The sequence below is a fragment of the Charadrius vociferus genome, unplaced genomic scaffold, assembly GCF_000708025.1.
Source record: "Charadrius vociferus isolate BGI_N301 unplaced genomic scaffold, ASM70802v2 scaffold406, whole genome shotgun sequence".
Taxonomy (NCBI): Eukaryota; Metazoa; Chordata; class Aves; order Charadriiformes; family Charadriidae; genus Charadrius; species Charadrius vociferus.
The window spans coordinates 872,127-893,701 of record NW_009648948.1 but is presented as its reverse complement, the minus strand read 5'-3'; the positions used below and the strand labels follow the sequence as shown (position 1 = coordinate 893,701).

At 56.5% G+C, this 21,575-nt stretch overlaps 1 protein-coding gene across 1 annotated transcript in view; it reads left to right on the top strand.

Annotated features, from left to right (window-relative positions):
- Positions 1 to 21,575, top strand: part of EPHB1 (EPH receptor B1) — a 45,423-nt gene that overhangs the window by 22,001 nt on the left and 1,847 nt on the right. Inside the window, exons 3-12 of the mRNA XM_009887380.1 lie at positions 3,437 to 3,592; positions 6,502 to 6,837; positions 9,737 to 9,861; positions 11,114 to 11,276; positions 13,391 to 13,499; positions 13,719 to 13,783; positions 17,568 to 17,690; positions 18,753 to 19,000; positions 19,307 to 19,522; positions 21,397 to 21,546. Of these exons, the coding sequence (XP_009885682.1) occupies positions 3,437 to 3,592; positions 6,502 to 6,837; positions 9,737 to 9,861; positions 11,114 to 11,276; positions 13,391 to 13,499; positions 13,719 to 13,783; positions 17,568 to 17,690; positions 18,753 to 19,000; positions 19,307 to 19,522; positions 21,397 to 21,546 (1,691 nt within the window). The remainder of the gene's footprint in view (positions 1 to 3,436; positions 3,593 to 6,501; positions 6,838 to 9,736; positions 9,862 to 11,113; positions 11,277 to 13,390; positions 13,500 to 13,718; positions 13,784 to 17,567; positions 17,691 to 18,752; positions 19,001 to 19,306; positions 19,523 to 21,396; positions 21,547 to 21,575) is intronic.

Genomic DNA, 21,575 nt, shown 5'->3' with positions numbered 1-21,575 from the left:
TTTTTTTTTTTTTTTTTTTTTTTTTTTTTTTTTTTTTTTTTTTTTTTTTTTTTAACTAAAGCTTCCCTGAGAGAGTAATTAAAAAGTGCAAGTTCCTGGTGTTAACCGAGAGGATTTAGTTTGAAAAAATGAAAAGCTCGGATACCCCCGCGCTTGCACCCTTTCCGCAGAGCCGTCCAGTCTGCGGACGGTGGCTTGCCTTGGGCGGGAGCGGGGCTCGGATGAGCCTCTTTCCAGGACCCCTGGCACCCGGAATATCGGGGTACGGGATTGTCGTGGTTAAGACAGGAAGGGATTTGAGGAGCGAAAAGCGAAAAGGGGGGGTTAAGTGCTGAGCTGCCAGCCCCAGCGAGCGCTGGAGCTGCGGAGCGGCACGGCCGGCTTTCGCGCCTCGTCGTTTACAAACACCCCCTCAGTGCTTCAACGCGAGGAAATGGATAGTTAAGCACATCATTAATCTTATCCAGCCCACGTAATCAACAATCAATTAATTCTTCTCCGGGCTGAAGAGATGCGGATCGCGCCGCAGCAGCAGGAGCCCGTTTCCGCAGGGAAAGACGAAGGCAGAGCCTCATCCCGCGCGTGTCCGAGATGCTGTTACCCATCCAGACCTCTCCAGCTCTGGGAAACTTTCTAGCAGCAGCCCTTAAATCAAGGCAAACGCTGCTCTTTGCCGTTAGTGGGGTGATTTATGGCTCCCTCCCGGGCTGGAGCCCTCTCTCCGAACCTTACGCCCGGACTACATGTTTACTATCCGATGGATTATGGATCCCATGCTGCGCGGTTTTGCGGGTTTCCGCAAATCCCACCGCAGCATCGCAGGGGCGGGGGGGGTTCGGCTTCATCTTCGGTGGGAGGTTTGTGTTTGGGGTCCCCCAGAAAGAGAGGGGGGACGGGATGGGACGCGGGCAGTGGCGAGAACGGAGGGCTGCAGCCTGCAGCAGCAGCTTTGGGAGGAAAGTGGCATCAGCCTCCCCTGGAACCACGGGAGACTTTAGGCAAGCACAGTGTAATTACAGGAGAGAAAAGCTAATTGGTAATAATAACAATTAAGAGCCCACGTGCCTGCAGATTACAGGAATTTGCGGATAAGCGAAGTGATGAAAGAAACCTGAGGACAGCGGGTTGCGGAGCGTACTTTGTTCAGGTATTTTGACAAAGCATCACTTGGCTTAATTGTAATTAAAAATTAACAAACCCCTTCAACCGACCCACCAACGTGCCTCTGTGCTTAAAACAGAGGTGTGTTCGTAGCGCTGTGACCCTCTCGTCATCTTCCCTCCCTCCCTCCCTCCCTCCCTCTCCCGTCCCCTTCCATTAAAATACAGGCAGCTGTTCCCTGGTACCGCTGCCCTCTCCTTCTTGCTCCTCCCAAGAGCCCGGCACGTTTTGGCCACGTTTCTGAACATGTCCTCCAGCTCTAGAGCCCACAAGTCACCCGTTGCATGTCTCATGGATGCTAACGCTTACTGGCGGGAGCGCAATGCCACTGGGACATCATGGGGAGGTGCTGGTGGGAAGGGAGAGGTGAAGAAATGGAGATCCACCTTGAAGTCATGGTGTCCAGGTGTGGTTGTGTCTCCTGCCTTGTGTGTCTGGTGTAACTCTGTGCTTCCTCATGCTCTTATGGGGCATAGGGAAAGGTCTGCATCCAGCTGCCTTCTGCTCTGGCATCCTGATGTTCCTCCTCGAGCCCTCATGTGCCCACCCAGTGCCCTGTGGTGACCCTGCACGTTTAGCTGCCTGTCTGCACGAGGTGGTGGGTTATGGCCCTAAGTGCTTCTGTAAGAGGCCGGATGTGTGGGATGGCCATGGTAGGACGTGGAGGACTCGGCGGTCCTCTTGTGGTGGAGGAAGGGCAGCGTGAGGTGGTGGTTGGTCCCTCTGGGGTGCTGTGGCCCCACTTGGCTGTTAGCACTGTTGGAGAGAGACCATTTGTCGCAGCCAGTTGTGCGCCTCAGGGGGAAAAAAAAAAAATCTCCTGAATAATAAAATTGTAAAATATTGTTTTGATTTATCCTTTTTTATCACCTTTTAATATCTGGAAAGACTGTGTGAGCAAGAGGCCTTCATGAGTTTTGAATGACAGGTTAAAGGGCTCCAATAAAGATTAGATGGTCCACTATCTCTCAAGGAAATTGCATCAAAGTGGTTACTCCTGCTTGCTCCTATTAATTTCCTCTCCGTGGCTGCTGGGAGATGCCTCATATCCTGATGCAGCAGACAGGGGCTAAGAGGCACTTTCCATTATCTCAATCATCGCTGTGTTTATGAGACACTTAGGGTATTTCTCTGCAGAGCCGTGCCTCGGAGGTGACGGCATCACGGGGGCAGAGCTGAGAGCCAAACGGAGGTGGGACCGCTCTGTGCGCGTGGCCAGGAACCCCTGGCTGGGTGGTGGACCTGGATGGAAGTCTGGTCCCTTGGGCACGTGTGCCAAAATACAGATGTTCCTTTCTGCAGCCTTTGGTTTCACCTGAGGGGTTTGTTAGACGTCAAGGATGGATGAGCATCCGTCATCAGCGCCTGGTTGGTAAGGACCGGTGGGGTGGGACAGGGGTGAGGGACCCCATCTTTGTCACTCCATCATTGCCCTCGAACAGCAGAGCGGTGAGACGGTTGATTAATGAAACCTTCCCCCCGTCACTGATTAAAGCCTGGCCGTAACTCTTAACTGGAGCATCTTCTCATTTATGTATTAGGTACCATTTCCTGCTTGAATGAACTGGGAGGCCGAAGGCTGGGAAGGTTACTAGCCCCAGCCCCGGGCTGCAGGGGATTAACGGGATGGACCCGTAACACACTGTAACAGGCGTCACATCAACTTTTAAATTAAATATTCAAATTTTGCCTGGAAAAAGAGATGCAAGACCAGAGCCATGTCATTGGGGTGGCGGACGGAGATGCTTTGAATAAGCAGAAGGTGGACACTGTCCAGCCCCTGTGTGTCTGTGTCCCCCCGGCTGCTGCCGGGGAAGGGGGTCCCGCAGCCCCCCATCGTCCCCCTGCCTGGGTACGAGCTGTGGGGAGCAAAGCCGCTGCTGCAGCTCCTGTGCTCTGCCCGCTTAATTACTGGATGGTTGCGGAGAGCGTGCGTGTTGTAATTAGGCTCAGTACCCGGTTCGGACTAGGGCTGGCTGCTGTCTTGGGGGTGTCTGTGCAAAACTTGCCTCTTGCTCTATGATTTCGGTGTTTTCCTGGTAACTCCAGAAATAATTCACGGCCAGCGTGGAAAATTATGGTCATCCTCGCTTTGTAGGAAGGCGCTACCCCATTTAGCTCTGATACAGGGATGGAGCTTTTCCATGTCTTATTTTTCTTTTATTTCTCTTATTTTTCCTTCTCTTTTCTGCCCCGTTTTGAGAACGGGACCTGCTTTCACCTTCGCCCGGGCTCGATTCAACACCCAACCGCTTTCCTCTCCTTTCTCTTGCAGCCTGCCCGGCGGGGACGTTCAAGGCCAGCCAGGGCGCGGGGGTCTGCGTGCCGTGCCCCTCCAACAGCCGCTCCACCGCCGAGGCCTCGCCGCTCTGCACGTGCCGCAACGGCTACTACCGGGCGGATTTTGACCCACCAGCAGCCGCCTGCACCAGTGAGTAACGGTGTCGGGGTTGGCAGGGGGGAAGCAGCAGGGATAAAGTCTCAACCCACGAGCTTTTTCGTCTTGTTTTCTCCTCCCATCCCATCGCGGAAGGGAGCGAGCGGCTGGGTGGGCGTTTGGCAGCCAACCAAGGTCAACACACAACGAGGGTTTAGCTTTGCGGAGGGGCAGGGTACCCATGTTGACTACCCATCCGTCTCCGAACGGCGCGGTACCTCCTCCACGCGCTGTAGAAACCCTCCTTGCACCGACGCCAACCCCTTCTCCGCCACGCCGGCGTAAGCGCATGGTGTCTCGTCACCCTTTGCTCTGCTCTCCCGCGACGCCACCGTGGCACACACCAAACGATGAGCGACCCCCGCCCCCCGCCGCTCCGGCAGCTCTTGGAATTTATACTTCCCCCGGCAGCGGCGGGGATGGCAGGGAGATAGTCCCTAGGATAAATTAGAATTTAAAGTTATCTGCCGTTGCTGTCTTGTTCATAGTCTTGCAGATAGAGTGGCTTTTTACAGGGGGAAAGGGTGCGTTCAGCATTGGTATTCTGTGCAGCGATGTGTGCGATGCATCGCTGCTCGGCTGTCTGCCGGAGCCGCCTGGGATAGCAGCAGCTGCCTGCAGCCTGTCTTTTGGTAAGACAAGAGCCCAGGAGAGAAGAAGGAGCTGCTGTGCTCTTCAACCCGCTGGGAACATGAGTCTCAGGCTCAGTCCCCACACACAAAATACACTCCAGGCCCTTGAATCAGCCCGTCGGGGAGCTTTAGCACAAGGATGCTTCGGACCCTCGGTGCTGGGGAGTGCCCGAAATGCACGTCGGAACCGAGGAAAGGATTTGCATCTTGTGCTGGGTCACTTGAGCTGTCAGACCGGGGGGAGTCAGCAGGTAGCACGACCACAGATAATCTGTGTATCTTTATTACGTCTCGTTACACAGCTGATTTACAGTATGGCTGCGCTATAGGAATACAGTATAAAAAAAAAAAGTCTATTTGCTGATGTTTAATTTTTTTCTTTTATTTCTTCTCGGCGATGCTTAATTTTACAACGCTCTAATTTGAGCTGCCAGCTGTTTACCCGACAAAAGTTTCTCTCTGTCAGAGGAGGAACTTACAGCGTGGAGCTGCGGGTGCTGCCCTGGACCAGAGCTCTTCCCGAGGGCGATGCCTGCGAGGGCGGTCCCTGCCCCATACCCCTGCAGGGGGGGAATTTTGGGGACACAGTATTTTGTCTCTGGGCCAGGGAAGAAAGATGGTTTTCTCCCTTTTTCTTGAAAAACAGCTCGAAGAGATATTGTCTCAAGGTACAAAGAAGAGGATTGGATTAAGGTTCGCGAGACAGGTTGCAGCTTTTTGGGGGGAGCTTCCTATTTATTGATCCTTCTTTGTGAGTCCTCCGCTCTGGTTTCCCCCATGGAACTGGTGTCCCTCCCCCGGCTCCTGCCCCTGATGTGTCCCCTGTCCCCCCCCTTCCATAACCGCCCTTTGACATCTCCACGACCTACTAGCGGGATTTCGGGGAACCCCCACGATGGGATGTCTGTGGTGCCTCGAGTCCACAGAAGCCCTTTCCAGTGCGGGTGCTGCGCTGGCGGCTGCTCCCCGACACACGCGTTTCCTCCGCTAAAGGGGAAAAGAATTGAAGGGAATGGGCTTTTTTTTTTTTTTTATTTTTTTTTTTTTTTTTTTTGGCCAGGGCGCCCAGCAGCTGGGCAGGGTGGGCCCCCCACCGCCCCCCCGGGGCTAGCTGGCAGCGGGGTGTCAGCTGGAGCTGACACAGGGTCACCTCTCCATCCCACCGACCGCCTCACCCCTGTGCTGATGGAGCCGCCTCTGCCCAGCTCATCCCCGTCCCATAACGGGGCTAATTTATCTGCGGCCGCTAACGATGTTCCCCGGCACACGCACACACACAGGGCTCCCCCGGGATGGTTTTCCCCAAGACGGAGTGTGCTTCTCTCTCTTAACCTTTCCTCACGGGTCAAGTCCTCCATCATTTTTATTGCTCCCCCCCCACCATGGCAAAGTCCTTTTCCTTCCTGGGAAGCGCGGCGCTGAGCCCTGCCAGCACGAGTAATTAATCGCTTTCCCTGTTTAATATAACCCAGCAGCTGGATTTTGTGGGTTTGGCTGCGGAGCCGTCCTGGCTAACCCCAAATCCTTCCCCAGCCCCGGGCAGACGTATGTTTGTGCCTTGATGATGCTCTCCTGCCCGGATTCCTCCTGAATTGCTCCCTGTTAACTCCGGCCCCGTTCCAGCAGCGCTTGCAATCGGAGCTGCGTTCAATTCCCGTCCTCCGAAGCATCTGCGATGGCTCCTGGTGGATTTGATCAATGCCATTTTGATCTCTCGGCCAACATACGCGCTGCTCGCAAACCAGCGAGCGGTGCCGGGTGCGGAGGAGAGCATTCCTCTGCGCCGTTGAATACCCAACTTGAGATATCGAACCGCTAATAACCGCTTTTCATTCGCGACTCTCTTTTCGCGTGCCGCTCCTCCGTTTCTCCGCGGCGCCGGCTAAGCGGCGTTTCTCTCGCTGTGATAATCTGTCTGAGGTGCTTCTCCACGTGAGCACTGGAGCTAACTCGGCATCTCCCGATCGTTTAAACGAGTCCGTCTTCGCAGAGGGATCTGCGTGCGCTCTGCATGGGGTTGGGTTTTTTTGGAGACTGAGTGGGTTTGTGGCAGGGGAGTCCTCATCCCCAGCTGTGAAGCCCCTCTCTGCGGCTGGCGGTGTGGGTGGTCGGCGTTGCTGATGGGGAGACCGAATCCCTCCTGAGGCAGGAGGTGATGGGTAGACCAGCAGACGCAGCTGTGGGGTGTTCTTCTCTGTGCTGGACCCCCCAGTAGGGCTGAGCATAACGTTTTGGGCAAGGGCACATCTCAGGTGCTCTCCTTCCCCGCAGGTGTCCCATCCGGCCCTCGCAATGTCATCTCCATCGTCAACGAGACGTCCATCATCCTGGAGTGGCACCCGCCGCGAGAGACGGGGGGTCGGGACGACGTCACCTACAACATCGTCTGCAAGAAGTGCCGGTCGGACCGACGCGCCTGTTCCCGCTGCGATGACAACGTGGACTTTGTCCCCAGGCAGCTGGGGCTGACGGAGACCCGGGTCTTCATCAGCAGCCTGTGGGCGCACACGCCGTACACCTTTGAGATCCAGGCTGTCAACGGCGTTTCCAACAAGAGCCCCTTCCCACCGCAGCACGTCTCCGTCAACATCACCACCAACCAAGCCGGTGAGTCCTGGGCCGGCGCAGTGCCGGGGGTTTTAAGCCACACGTTACGAGTTGCAAGCTCCGAGTCTGAAGGAAAAAGCTCGCGGGGTGTGATGGCTGCGGTAAACCTGCCCCCAGCCCTGCACCGATACCCGCTTTTCATCCCCCTCTAGATTGCTTGGGGATGAAACAGCATCGCTGCTTCCCCCCTTTTCCAGGTGGGAGCAGGGACGGGGGGAGAATCCAGCCTCGGAACGCAGCATGGGGGGAGCAGCATCCCAAGGCTGAGTTCGGGCTCCATCTCCTCTGGCACATCCCTCTCCCATCATTTTCCTCTTGTCCCCTTTTCCAGGCTCCCCTGTCCCTTTCCCTCCCTCTTCCCAGTTAGGCTTCGGGAGCTGAACAAGCATCTCTGGGCCAAGCCGGGATGCCGCGGATGTGCAGATGGCAATGGGGTACCCAGTCCTGGGCTGCGATGAGCGGATGGAAACCCGTCTGCTTTGGGCAGAGAAAGGGGATGGTCCTTTCTCCTTCGTGCCGAGCGTGTAGCGCAGGCAGCCTTCGCCGACCCGCTCCCTCGGGACAGCACGAGGCAGAAACCTGGTGTAAATATTTGAGTCTCCCGCCTCCAGGGAATACAAATCCACTCTCGTGCCTGGCTGGCATCACTGTCTCCTCAACCGAGTGCAGTCAAACCTGCTTCTGGTTTCCAGGCCTTTTCTCCTGAGGTAGGGTTTTTGGGGTGCTCGGCTCTCACCTGGGATTTTTGGGGTGCTTGGCTCTCACCCTGGGGCTGCCCGGGAGCTGGGAAGAGCCGGGGCTTCCAGGTCTGTCTGTCCGTACCCCCGCGCTCCCTGTTTGCCCTGCAAAGGCTGAATATCGACGAGGAAGTGCTCCCGGTGCTGTGGGACGGGCTGCGGCGTAACCTGATGGAAATGCATCGGGTGCGTCAGAGGGAGGATTGGTGCTGTTCCTCTAAAATCCCGTCGGTTTTGCAGCGGGGTTTTCCACCCTTGGGGCCGGATCCAGCCTGGTTAGTGCATCTCGCCCTACAGGGCTGCCTGTCTGCCTGCATGCCGCTGTCTGTGCTAACGGGGCAGGGAACACGGCAATTAACAAACCAGCAATCAAGCGAAGTGTTTAATTTCAGCCCACGAGCATCTTCTTGGAGCGGATGTGGAGACATTAAAAAAAAAATAAAAAATAATAGGGGATTAAATACGCCGGGTGAACAAAGGTGGTGCCAGACTATAGATACCTCCCCGTGTGTAGCGGTGCTGCCCCCACCTTCCCTTCACGGCATGATCCTGTGCCCTGAGCCAGTGATGCTGAGCTCAGCTCTGCCCTGGATCCATGGGGAGGAGGAGGAGGAGGAGGCATTTTCCCTGCCCAGCGCTGTCTGCACTCTTGGGCGCGGTGAGGAAAAGGAGGAGGGCAGAGAGGGCTGGATAGGGAGCTGGGTCCCTGTGAGCAGGTCGTGCCAGCACAGCTTTGGCTGTGGAGAGACTTGGGTACCTTTTTTGGAGGCTTTAGGTAGGATTACGTGCGGGATCAGGGCCGTATCGGCTGCCTCTGGCCCTTTCCAGTATAACCTGCAGGGCAAAAAGCCTTTGGAAAAGTGGCTCTTGGCTAATTTAGCAGCTTGGTGTCCTTGGTGGTTGAAGGATGGTGGTGCTGCTGCCAGGGATGCTCAGCTGCAGGATGCTGGGCTCCGGAGATGCTGGGTTCTGGGGATGCTGGGCTCCGGGGATGCTGAACTCCAGTGATGCTCGGCTCTGGGATGCTCAGCTCTGGGGGGTGTTTGGCTCCAGGGATGCTCAGCTCCCTGGCAGGTGCAGAACAGCCCCGGGTTTGCTCCAGTGCACGCGGAGAGCAGGGCAGTGGGGACGATGTGCCGGGCAGCTATTTTAGGCGACCTGCTTGCTTAGCTCAGGTCTGGAGCGTGAACTGAAATGCCGCGGGTGGCTTTGCGGAGCGGTGTGGTGTGTGGTGCGGCCGGCAAGACTGATGAGAAATGCATGGCAGGGAGGGAAGGGGGTTGGACGAACCACGCCGGGCTCAGACCCGATGCCGACTGCGTGCTCAGCCAGTGCCAAGCATCTTGCTTTCTCCAGGGATGCCCGGGACCCCTTGGTTTGCTGCCCAGGAGGTCTCAGGGGCTGCAGGGATGGAGGCGCTGCCTTTCGAGCGCCCTTGCGCCATGGCCCTGGGGCTGGCGAGGAGCTGAAGGAGGGTTGGAGACTGTTCTGCAAGTGTTTTGAGCTTTGGGAATAAGACTCCTGCGAGGAGTGTGTTTGGGTACTGAGGATGAGCATCCCCAGAGAGCGCCTAATTGCGGACCTAGCAACTCCTCTGGGACGGGGTCCCCTTGCTGGGCTGGGGTGTCCCTGCCATGGTTTCCCATCATCGGCCTCAGGACGGGCAGATTTTTGCTCCTAGGTCCGATGACTGACAGCACGTGGGGTCGCAGCTGTGGCACAGACTCCGTTGGTGCTGGGTGTTGGGTCCCTCCAGAGAGGCTGTTACGGCTAGAGATGGGAAGCAGAGCTGGAGACCGTCATCAAGCCTTGGTTTGTCCCCGCTGGGGAGAGCTTTGCTGTCTTCCCCCTGCCATGGGAGACATTCTTGGAGCAAGCAATCCCAGGGAGAAGGAATACCAAGGATTTCCAAGCCTCTAATTAAAAAGACTAATTGATTTAAACACCAGAAGTCCCTTGCCGGCTCGCTGCTCTGGCTCCACGCAAGCTGCTGAGATGCCGCTCCTCCCACTGCTAATGCGGGAGCACGTCCCACGAGGCGAACAACCGCAGGCGTGGGGGATGTGGGACGCTCCACATGCTCAGGAGATCGTTCCCCCTCCCCAGGGCCGTTGGTCCTACCCTCTCCGTTAACTTTCTTTCCCTCCCCGCTTCCTCGGCAGCACCCTCCACCGTCCCCATCATGCACCAGGTGAGCGCCACGATGAGGAGCATCACGCTCTCCTGGCCTCAGCCCGAGCAGCCCAACGGCATCATCCTGGACTATGAGATCCGCTACTACGAGAAGGTGAGCCGCATCTGCACGCCCGACGTCAGCAGCACCGTGGGCTCCAGGCCGGCAGGGGTAAGCTTGGGTGGAAAACCTCAGGATGGAGGGTGGGCTTGGGGGCGTGCAGAGCTTCGTACGGCGCTGCTGGGAGGCTGCTGAGATCCTGAGCTTGCTGGGAGAGGAGGAACACTGATGAGCTTTGAGTCAGGCTCTTTGGGAAGGGTCTGGATGGTGGGACAGGCTGTGGGATGGGCGCCTGGTCACCCCCGTTGGCTCTGGAGGGTGGGAGTGACATGGAAGCAGAGGAAGGGAAGCAGTGTTGTGGCTGCAGGTGGTAATTCCTCCCCCGTGGGCAGCATTTTCTCCAGCGCATCAATGCCCGTTGCTGCCTTGGCTCTGGTGTCCGCGAGGGTGAGCAGGAACCTGGAGGGTGGGGACAGCGTCAGGAGGAAAGGAGGGGCATGGCGAGGACCGGCGAAGGTTATCAGGGTTATCCCTTTCCCGGGTCACTGCCTCCTGCCACGTCCTTTCGCTGGCAGCTGTCCTTCCCCACCAGGGACACGCTCTCGACCCTTGTGCTGACCCGTGCCGAGCCCAAGCTGTTCCATCCCGCCCATCCCTTGCCAGCTTGAACGAATTCTTCTAAATGTGAATAATTAGATGATCTCACCAGCGGCCCCTTTACAACAAATCACCGGGGAATGTTGCAAAAAATGAGATTTGAGACACGTGAGGTTTCCACCACGGTTTAGCACGAGGACCCCTGCCAGCAGAGCAGCGACTGTAGGGGCTGGGGCTCTCGGAAGAGGCAAGCTGCCCTCGAACCTGCTTGAGCGGGGTCTCGTAGGGCGCGTTGTGGTGTTTCCATAACTGCATGACGTTTCTGAAATGTGCCGGGACATCAGCGGTTCGAAGAGGAGGAATTCCCTGCTCATGAGTGGTTTTGCTCTGGATGCTTTTATTGTTTTCCCCCCGGTGCTTCATGCTCTTTGCTGTGGTGGGACTGGGGGGCTGCTGGGGAGGCACGTGCTGTGGGGACCTCATGGGTCCTCCTCCTGTGGGATCCCCTGTGTCAGGGGTTGAGGGCAACCAGGAGGGTCCTAGCCACCTTGCCCGGGCTCCGGCGCTTGTCCTCCTGGAGCAGAACCAGGGCCACCACTTTATCCTCCTGCAGATAGACCTCCTCCCTGCCATCATCGGGTGGGCTGCAGGGGCTCATCACCCCCTTCCCTGTCCCCGGCCCCGCTGACCGTCTCTCTCGCCCGCGCAGGACCACAACGAGTACAACTCCTCCATGGCCCGCAGCCAGACCAACACGGCCAGGATCGAGGGGCTGCGACCCGGCATGGTGTACGTGGTGCAGGTCCGAGCCCGCACCGTGGCCGGCTACGGCAAGTACAGCGGGAAGATGTGCTTCCAGACACTGACGGACGGTGAGTCCGGGACGGGGGCAGGGGACAGGGAGGCAAAAGGGGTGGTGGTTGTCTTTCCCAGCCGCAGCTTCGGGCTTTAATTGGATTAAACGAACTTGTCTCTGCAAACCTCCCTCCCAGCGGGCAGCGTGGCAAAAGCCAGGTGATTTACAGCAATGTCTTATTAATCGCCAGCTGGAGGAGTAATCTGCTTTAAATCTCTTAGCTCTGTTTTCTCCCCCGCTATTTAGCTGCAGTTTCGTCTTTTCTGCCTCTGATGGCGGTGGCAGAGGCCCTCTGCCACCGGCTGCGAGTCCAGCACGGTGGGGGCGGTAGACCTGCAGAGGAAGGGATGCTCTCCAGGGATGCTCTCCAGGGATGCTCTCCTGGGGCGCTCAGAGTGGCATCTGAGCCATCAGGGCTCAGATGGGTCAGACCCATCTCTGGGTCTGGAAGGGTCAGACCCATCTCTAACCACTCCTTCTCCACCCTGAGGTGGTGTGTTGAAGGCAAAGGGCCAGCTCCCAACCTTCATGGCTTCTTCTGGCCTCCTCACCAGAGTCGTGCCGTTGTTCCTCTGGCCCCAGCCCTTCCCTGCACCCACAAACACTATGTCCTTTTAGGGACTAATAACTCATGAGAGGGTTTTTCATTAATTCGGGACAAATCCATACGTCGGTGAATGAAACAAGGCTCCTTCCGTGGTCCTCCTACCCCTCCAGACACCGTGGAAGCTGAAGTCCCTGCAAGGAACCCCTTCCTTGCCTTTGCCAGCATGCTTCCTGCTCCACTTAGGTGACACCCGTGGGTCCCAGCCCTGCAGGCTGTCTTTCCTAAAACTTTCCTTCGTTCCTAAAACCGGGTCGCCCCGTGTTCGCGCTCGTGTTGAGTGCCAGCCAGGGCGGAAAAGGAGAACCACGGAGGGCGACCAAAGGGAAGGAAATGGTAATAACCCCCCACCAATGCCTCGAATATTGAGAATTAGAGAAGCGAGAAGAAAAATCCGGCCTCAAATAAGCAATTAATTGAAATTTAATAAGAATGGATAGTGTAGATTATTAAATAATAATTGATTGTTAGATGAGAATTTCTCAGGATTTAAGTGGTGTGCAAGAGATAAATCTAGTTGCTAGTAATTAACTGCAGAGTAGAAAAATACAGATAAAAGGGTGCTAAATGCTTCCTTTTGGAGTGAATTTTATTTTAACCCTTGCTTGTGGCTGCTGCCGCAGCCTGGCAGACCTCGCTGGGGACGATTGGAGAGGGGGATGGTGTTTCTGGAGGGCTGCAGAAACCCCCAGGAGCTGTGGGGTCTGCTGGGTACCATCCACCCACACGGCTGTGGGTACTCACACCGCTAATGGGGCAGGGCAGGAGAAGGGGAAAATTGCAGGGGAGACACACAGAGGTGGCAAGTGGCTTTCTCAGGGTTGCTCCAGGCATGTCCAGTCCTCCCTGTGCCCCCTCGGCGTTCGCCCCGGAAGGGGTGCTGTGGTTGCCTGCGAAAGGAGTTGGCTCTTGCCATCTCTCGAGATGTAAAAACCTACCAGCGGACCTGCAGTGAAGGTGCTCAGGTTCTCTAGGGCTTCTCTCGCAAGGTTAACTGTTGCACGGTAGACTCTCTGATGTCTAATATGAGTCAACTCTTGGTGCAGCCTTCCCCAGCTGGTTTGGTTATTAATGGGGTCTTTTCTCTTCCTCCTTTCCTGCAACTTGTAGGAACTTTGTGTCTGTGAGACCCCGTGTTAAACTGGGTTGAAATGACCAACAGGTTTAAACTTATTGAGGGAAGAGAAACGCCAGAGGCACGGACAGAGCCACCTTGTGAACCTCATTTTTTTGGGAAACTGTGCCCATGCACGTTGGTTTGACTTGATTCCTAGGACATTCTCTTCCATATTTTTAACCCAAACCACACGTGAGCCGAGCGTGACGATCCTTCCATGTGCAACACCGCATCGGCTCATCATGTGCCTCAACCAACGCTCCTGCCTGGATGCCCTGTGTCCCACCACCCTCCCGTGGGAGCAGCACCCACGCAGTCAGAGCGCGCGTTACGGGACCCCTTCGCTGGAGGCTCCTCTTACTCCGTGAGCGTGCGAGGGAGAATCCACCCCCTCCCTCTTCTCTTGCAGATGACTACAAGTCGGAGCTGAGAGAGCAGCTGCCTTTGATCGCGGGGTCCGCAGCGGCCGGGGTGGTCTTCATCGTCTCGCTGGTGGCCATTTCCATCGTCTGTAGCAGGTGGGTCCCCGTGGGATGCTGCGACCGTGGAAGGTGGAGGTGGTAGGACGCAGCTGGGGGGAGATTTGGGGTAGGAAGGGAGGGACGGGGGACCCCCGTAGCCGGAGAGAGCACTGAGCTGCCACCGCTCAGCGAGTGTTGCTGGCAGGGGAGCGGTTTGGGGCCGTTGCCAGCCGCTCGTCCCGCAAACCCCGGCTGTTTTCTCCCCTCTTCTCGCAGGAAGCGCGCCTACAGCAAGGAGGCGGTGTACAGCGATAAATTACAGCACTACAGCACCGGGCGAGGTGAGCTGGGGGGGAAAAGCGGGCAGAGGATACGCTCCTAAACCCGCACCCAGCGTGTGCCCCACCGTCAAATGTACGCGGGGTGGGGGGATGAAAGACGGAGAGGAGCGTAGGGTGAGAGTAGAGATACCCACCGCTGCGTGTCAGGGTGTCTTGGGGGGGGTGGTTGCAGTGGCGCAGCATTGTGGGTGGGAAATGAAGAGCGACGGGGGAGATAGGGATGGATTTGGGGGGATGAGGGGATGCGAGGGGCAGGGGAGATGTGGGGGGATAGGGGATGGGGAGAGGATGCTGTGAAGACTCCCAAAGGAGGAAGGGAAGGAGAGAGGCAGCGTGTGGAGGGGGATTGAGCTGATCTCCCACCACAGGCTCTGCTCAGGCCAGGATTGGTGCTGGGCTGCTCTTACCGCTAAAGGGACTCTGGATTTCGGGACCGGGGGCTGGTGGCTGGCATTGCTGCTGTCTCGGGCGCGTGGCTGATGCTTGCCCTGCACCCTGCTCTGGGGAAGATGTGCGGCCAGTGACTGGGAAGGTTTAACTGGCTTTGGGCTGCTGATCCCCTTGGCAAACAACTAGGAGAGCCTGAGCTTGAAGGGCCTTTTCCTAACGTCCCTCTGCGGGTTGGTGCAGCTGCGCACCAGAATAAATTTGAGGTGTCTGTGGTGTATAATGTGTCCTCAGGTACTCCATCAGCTCCTGGCAAAGCGGCCAGCGGGCCGTTGTGATCGAGGGAAGTGATAATAAAGCAGCAAAGCAGCAGCTTCAGAGGGTGAGGAGTTGCTACCCGGTGCCCGCAGGCTCCGTGCCCCATCCCTATGGGATGTAAATCCCATTTATGTTCTCCTGGAGATGCCTCCCAGTGCATTTTTCTGCCTCGTGGGAAGAAACCATCCCTGGGTCCTGGGCATCTCCCTGGGGAAAAGGGATGGTGGTGGGATGCAGGGCTGGGTGAAGGATGGCTGGGTGAGCGGAGGGGAGGGATGGAGACGGACCCGTCAGCCTGGCAGAGGAAAACCGGAGGGCTGACAGGAAAGAAAAGGGTCTGGAGGCAGCCAGGAGAGGCCAGCCAAGCTGGCAAAAGCACACTAGGTCTCTTTAGACCTTCTCAGCTTCATGCCAAACCCTCCCGACGCGATGGAGGGGCTGGGGGGGGGCGTAAACCTCCCAGCAAATGATAAACTGTTTTCCAAACATCACCGGTTGATACTTAAGTACAATGGACCTGTGCTTTTCCTCCTGTTTTTCTTTGCGTTTCTGCACCGTGAGTGGCAGGGAGAAGATTTATTTGATGCCTGACGGCTAAACCCGCGTTGGGCTGCGGGTGGACTTCTTTTTCCCATTTTCCCCTTGTTTTGAAACATTCCCCACCCTGTGTGCTTCCTTAGCTTGCCCCAAGCACCCCAAAACCCCGTGTGTTCGAAGCAGGTAGGAAAGCAATGACGTGGGTGCCTGTGTTTAGTTTTTAAATCTGGGCGACGGTGAGGATGGGTGCCCAAAATCCGGGGGGTGCCAGGGCTTCCGGCGGCACAGCAAAACCCTTTCAAGGTTAGGGAGCCTCCAGGCGCTCGGTTATTGCAGACGCTTGAGCAAAACAGGTGGGAAATTTGTGGCGAGCGACTAATGGAGTAACGAGCGCATCCTCCGGAACAAATCACCCGCGTGTTTAGCGGCGTGGCAATTACAGCCTCCCCCGGCGCGGCTCCGGGAACCCCCCGGGGATCGCCTGCTGCTGGCAGGGACTGCCCCAGGAGGGGGCTTTGGGGTGAAATGGGGTCTCTCAGGTTGTAATTTCTCATGCTTTATCTCTGCCGCTGCTTCGCCGGGAGCTTTGAGATAGGGGGAAAGAGGGAAAGCGCCCCGTTGAAGCCATGGCGATTCAGCAGGCAAAGGTTTTTCTCTGCCCCGATGACATTTATACCCAAGGAGAAACAGTGTCAGAAGGAATCCGGCGCTGGAGGCAGGGTCGCGGTGCAGAGCGCTTCAACTTTGGAAGAGCGATTGAAACATTTGCCTTCGTCTGCGGAAGTGATAAACGGCCTCATCCAGTTTCGAGGAGCATCGGGGTGATTTTAAGAGCGCAAAAGCTCTCTTTGCAGGCGGGTTCAGCGGGGGTTGCCTTTGATGTTGCGCTTCGGTACCCGGCATCGTGCCCAGCTTTTGCCGCCGTGGCGATGACGAGCTGGTGGCTGAGGTTTGCAGAGATGAGCGATGGGGTTTGGGTGCCCTAATCCCACTCATTCGGATGGGATGGGGACCGAGGGGGAGCGGAACCTGGTGTTTACTGAGCCCACAGGCAGATGCTGGGACACATCAGAGGGGGTTTGAAAACCACCCTGTGTTGACAGTGGGCAGGAAACTTTGGCGTTACCGTCTCCTTTATTCCTTCAATATTTTGATCAGTGAGTCAGTCTCGGTTACGATCCTGTAAATCCCTTTGTAATCCTGGCTGGAGCATCAGCTGCTCTTGTAAAAAAATTTATGGGGCAGTTAAAGTGTATGAGACAGAGCCGTAAAGGGATTTATGAACTGGGAGATGCACAGATGGCTTCATTGCAGCCTTCCGCGCCTGCCTCCGAGGCCCAGAGCTTTTGCCCCAAATACCCATTTTGGGGAGGATGAGGATGCTCCTGCCTGGTCCCTCCGGAGTCCCCGGGGGCCCCGCAAGCAGTTCTCCTCCGTGGCTGTTTCGTGCCTCCTCCTGACTTACTTGCCGGCAAACTTGCAAAGCAGCCGGGAGCCAATTTAGATTCCTGGTGCGGAGGTGATGCCGTGGTCCGTGCATTCATCTGCACATCAGCTCTTAGAAAGGTTCTGGGAAGCGCCAGCGCGACGGGATTGTGGCCCTTGGCGATGTCCTTAACGGCGTAATCCAACCCTGTTAATCGCTGTAATGCCGAGGTACCTCAGGGAGGAGGAGCGGGTGGTGATGTCCCTCCTGGTCTCCTCCAGAGATGACCTTGAGGGGCTGCTCTGCCACCCCCAGTCTCCTTTTTGAGTCAGAAATGGCTGAAACTCCAAAGGGGCATCGCAGCTTTTTCTAGGGGCTCCTTGGGGACCGCGGTATAACGCTGGTGCCCCACTGAGCCCTGGGGTTGGTGGTGGCCATGGCTCTGCCCCATAGCCGTGCCCCCTGGCAGCTCTGTGAGCCCCAAGGGCATCCAAACGCAATGTCTGCATGCCCCATTTGGGGAATTTGGGGGCCTGTTTTGGCTTTTCCCCCTGTTTGGAAAGGGCGAGAGCCCGCTTGCTGCATCTGCCTGTGGCGTGGCCGGATGCTGCTGCCGCGCATCGTCCCCGTGCGAGGGACCGCAACGTGGGCACGCAGGCCAGCAAAACTGTATTTTACGGCTCCATACAGGTTGTTGGTTATAATTGCCGCACTCTGTCAATTTAGTAGCGGCCACAAAACTATCAGAGGCCTTTTCGGGTAAATAAATATTTCTTCACTAATGCGTGGAGCCTCGTAAAGCCCTCACCGTAAAGCCAGCTAATTGTAGTTTGGGTCTGTAACTGCTCCCCATCGCTGGGGAGGACGAGGAGGAAGGGTAAGGGAGGAGAAGCAGAAGGCAGAGAGGGAGAGGAGGGGATGCAGAGGAGGGTCGGGTGGAGTGGGGGGACCAAAGAGGACAATATGGAGGTAGTGCAGGTGAGCGCAGCGATAGCTGCCATCGTAACAGGCGTATGGAGAGCGTGAGGACACAGGGATCTCCAGTTCTTGGCCGTGGCACAACTGCTCTTGGTTTTCTCTCCCTTTTGCCATCGCTCCCAAATTTCCCACGACAAGGGTCTCCAGGGATGAAGATCTACATCGACCCCTTCACTTACGAGGACCCCAATGAGGCGGTCCGAGAGTTCGCCAAGGAGATCGATGTATCCTTTGTGAAGATTGAAGAGGTCATTGGAGCAGGTGGGTCTCACCATCCCCTGCCGTGCGCCCCTCCCTGCCCTCTCCAGAGCTCCGGCGTGGCCACATGCCCATCTGGAGTAATTTTCTGGGGGTGCACACGTGGTCCTTCACCAGGAAACCCTCAAGGAAGCATCGAGACATCAGGTTTTCCTGGGTTTGTGGTGGATTAGAGTGGGAACGATGTTGGTTTCTGCTCTTAAAGTTCCTCTGAGGTGGGAAAGGCTCCATGAACGTATTCGCTGGGTGACCACGGGGCCTCTCGGGATTTCTTAGTTGCCTTTTCCATGAGATAATGAGAAAAAGCCAGATCTCGCTCTAGTTTCTGCCATATTCCCATACATATGTATATATACATATGCGTGCACGTATCTGTATGTCATCTGTGCTGCTTTTATTGCCATTTTTGAGTAACTGTGGTACTCGGAGAAGAGAAAGTGAGAAGCTGGAGGGAAGCTGCAAACGAGCGACGAGCTAGTTTGGTCGGGATCAAGTTCAGTGATGTATCAGCCACCCTTTGCTGCTCATCAAGGCAGAGTGGCTGCAAACCTGGCTTACATGTAATCCCTCCACAGGCAAATTTTGCCTTGGCGAAGGAAAAGCTCTCCCTCTGAAAACGGGAGGACGCTTTCTCTGTATTTTAAATCAGAGGGCAGCAACGAAAACAGCCCAATTATATTCCATTCCGAGATAAGCGCTGTGCAAAAAGGCAACCGAGATTATCAACACCGACACCTTGTATTGGAGGTAGCCCTTAAATGTTGATGCTCTCGCTCTGCAAATGCTTCTTGTAGGGGTTTGCGAGAGCGGTCCCAGCCGCTGCTGCTGTCGGTGCTGGGCTCTGTCACCTTGGAAAAGGTTGCAAGCCCAAACACGTTCTCAGCAGCAGACGTTGCCCCTTTTAAAGAGAACAGGCGAGTAGATTTATAGAGGAGAGCGTGGCTGAAGTGTTAACCGGCTGACATTCCTCAGCTGGTCGGTTTGGAGACCAGCTCAAGGTACTATCACTCTTTGCCATGTTTTATGCGGAGGAGGAGGTGGTAGTGGATGCTCTTGCACTTGCAGGGGAGTTTGGAGAAGTGTATAAAGGACGCCTGAAGTTGCCCGGCAAGCGGGAGATCTACGTGGCCATCAAAACGCTCAAAGCCGGCTACTCCGAGAAGCAGCGCCGGGATTTCCTGAGCGAGGCCAGCATCATGGGGCAGTTTGACCACCCCAACATCATTCGGCTGGAAGGGGTGGTGACCAAAAGCCGACCGGTCATGATCATCACGGAGTTCATGGAGAACGGGGCCCTGGACTCATTCTTGCGGGTAAGGCGAGGTGGGGCCGCGTGGGCTCTTGTTCAGCTGTGGGATTCGGGGGTCAGATGTTGGTATCCCGTCCTGTAAATCCCAACCCGTTTCCTTAGCTCGGGAGCTGGTTGCGGTCTGCCGTACACCCCAAAACCACGTGTGGTTTTGGTGCTGGCACGCCACTGCTTTAATCCGGCAGGGCAGGGCAGCTGGGTAGTCCTCTGGGGAGGTGCAGCATCCTCCCAGTTGGGGGTGAGCGGCTCTGGTCCTGCGGTGGGGGGTCTGCCCGCTCACCCCGCTGCTGCCCGCTCTTTCCTGCCGCAGCAAAACGATGGGCAGTTCACAGTGATCCAGCTGGTGGGGATGCTGCGAGGAATCGCCGCCGGGATGAAGTACCTTGCAGAGATGAATTACGTCCACCGAGATCTGGCTGCCAGAAACATCCTGGTCAACAGCAACCTGGTCTGCAAAGTGTCCGACTTCGGCCTCTCGCGCTACCTGCAGGACGATACGTCCGACCCCACCTACACCAGCTCCTTGGTACGTACCTCTGACGAGGTTTTGTCTTGCCCAGCAGCCCCCGTGCCTTCCCTGCACCCACTGCCAGCTGGACCTGGGAGAAGGGTGCTGGATGTGTGCCCTGGAGCTTCTGCCGTGGGTGGGGAGCATCTCAGGAAGGTTCCCACCACGTGGGCTCGTGGCCCAGAGAACCTGTCTGTGGTTCCCACCCAGCATCCTCTCTTCCCTCCTTTCTCTTCCTCTTTTATGAGTTTTCTGCCTCCCTCGCCCCCCGGGCACCTTTCTGCCCTCAGATAAGCCTCTTCCCTGTCCTCCGTTGGGGGAAGGTGCACGGAGGAGTCCCTGGAGAGACCGGGAAGGGAGATCACAGCACCTCCCGACGGCACAACTCCCCTTCCCTCGGCGCTCCAGGTCTGCTCTGCCTCTCTCTGCTGGAAACTTGTTCCAGGCGTTAATTAAAGAGGCAAGCCTAACGGGAGCTGCGCTGTTCCCCAGCCACCCTTCTCGTCGTTAATTAACTCATTCGTAGGTAATGGCAGCCCCGCTCTCCCCTTTCTCCCCCCCCCCCCGAGGGACCCCCCAGCTCCCCATCCTCCTGCCAGGGGGCTGACGAGACCCTCTTTGGCGTTAAGGATGAGCAGAAGAGAAGGGGATGAGCAACCCGTTGACCTCATCCAACCGGTTAATTAACAGAGCGTGCTCTAGGTCCAAGCGAAAGGCTGCACCGACTCCTGCAAAAGCAGCGTCGAAAGTGGCCTTTCCCCACCTTTCAAGATAAAAGAGATTATCTCATCTGTGTTTTTATTTAATTTAGGCCATAATAGATCTCCCCAGCAGCTGGGAAGTGATGCTGTGCCTGCGATTACATCACTCTGCCTCCCACAGCAGGTTTTTAGCTCTGGGGAAAAGGCAGGAAAAACAACCTAGCAGTTAATTTCTCCATTTGTAGTTATTCAAATCAAATTTTTTTGCCATTCATCCTTCAAGAGCAGCTGACGCTTTGGCGGAAAGGCTCTGGAAAACAATTGCGCTAAACGATTTACAATGCAGTTCTGCCCGGAGTAAATACCGTGCGTGTTTGTGGTTTTTCTTCATCTGGTGGCTTTTTTTTTTTTTTTTTTTTTTTTTTTGGAGACGGTTATTTTAGCGGTGCTTGCCCAGGGAGCGGTCCCTCTGTACGTGCTGCCCCTCGGCATGGCCTCCAGCCCCTCCTGTCCTGCCAGGAGCTGGGACCTGCCCTGGCTTGATGGGGTGGCTTGAGACGCCGAGCCTGATTTTGAGCTTTTAGGAGAAATGAGGGGCGCTCTGCCAGACGCTTTCCTATTCCGGTGCTTTCCAAATCTCCTTTGGGACTGAAACTGGGTCTTTTGCTTTTTGCCTCCCACTCCAAAAGTGGGGCTGGAAGGATGCGGGAGCCCAGATGATGCCGTAGAGGGTGCTCTTAGGTTAGACCGTGTTTCCACTGAAGGCCAAGGGATGAAGATACTTGTAGCTCCTTACCCGAGACAAGCACTAGTCCTGCGTAGCCCTTGTCACCTGATGTCTCCCTGGGAAGGGGACCTGGGGACAGGCCACCGACGTGCCGGGTCCTGCCGGGCAGCCGGTGTGGGGAGGTGTCACTCGAGGGTGACACCTGAGTGGGATAAACCCTGGGAGATAAACCCTTTTGGTTTGTTTAGCCTAAGCCCTTCTGTGCAGCTACGACAGGTACAAGATAAATTCATGGAGGTGGTTTTTGTCTCCCGCCTCCTCGTCCCATCGGGTACCTCCTGCCCCCTCCCCATCGGGGTCTCCAGGGATCGGTGGCATGCAGGATGGCTCCGACGGTGGCTCGTGGACGTCAGGGTCCCTCTGCCAAGGGCGCCGTTTCTCAGCTGCTCTCCCTTTTTCCGTAGGGGGGGAAGATCCCCGTCAGGTGGACGGCGCCGGAGGCCATCGCTTACCGCAAGTTCACCTCGGCCAGCGACGTCTGGAGCTACGGCATCGTCATGTGGGAGGTGATGTCGTTCGGGGAGAGGCCCTACTGGGACATGTCCAACCAAGATGTAAGCACTGGGGGTCAGCCACACAGCTT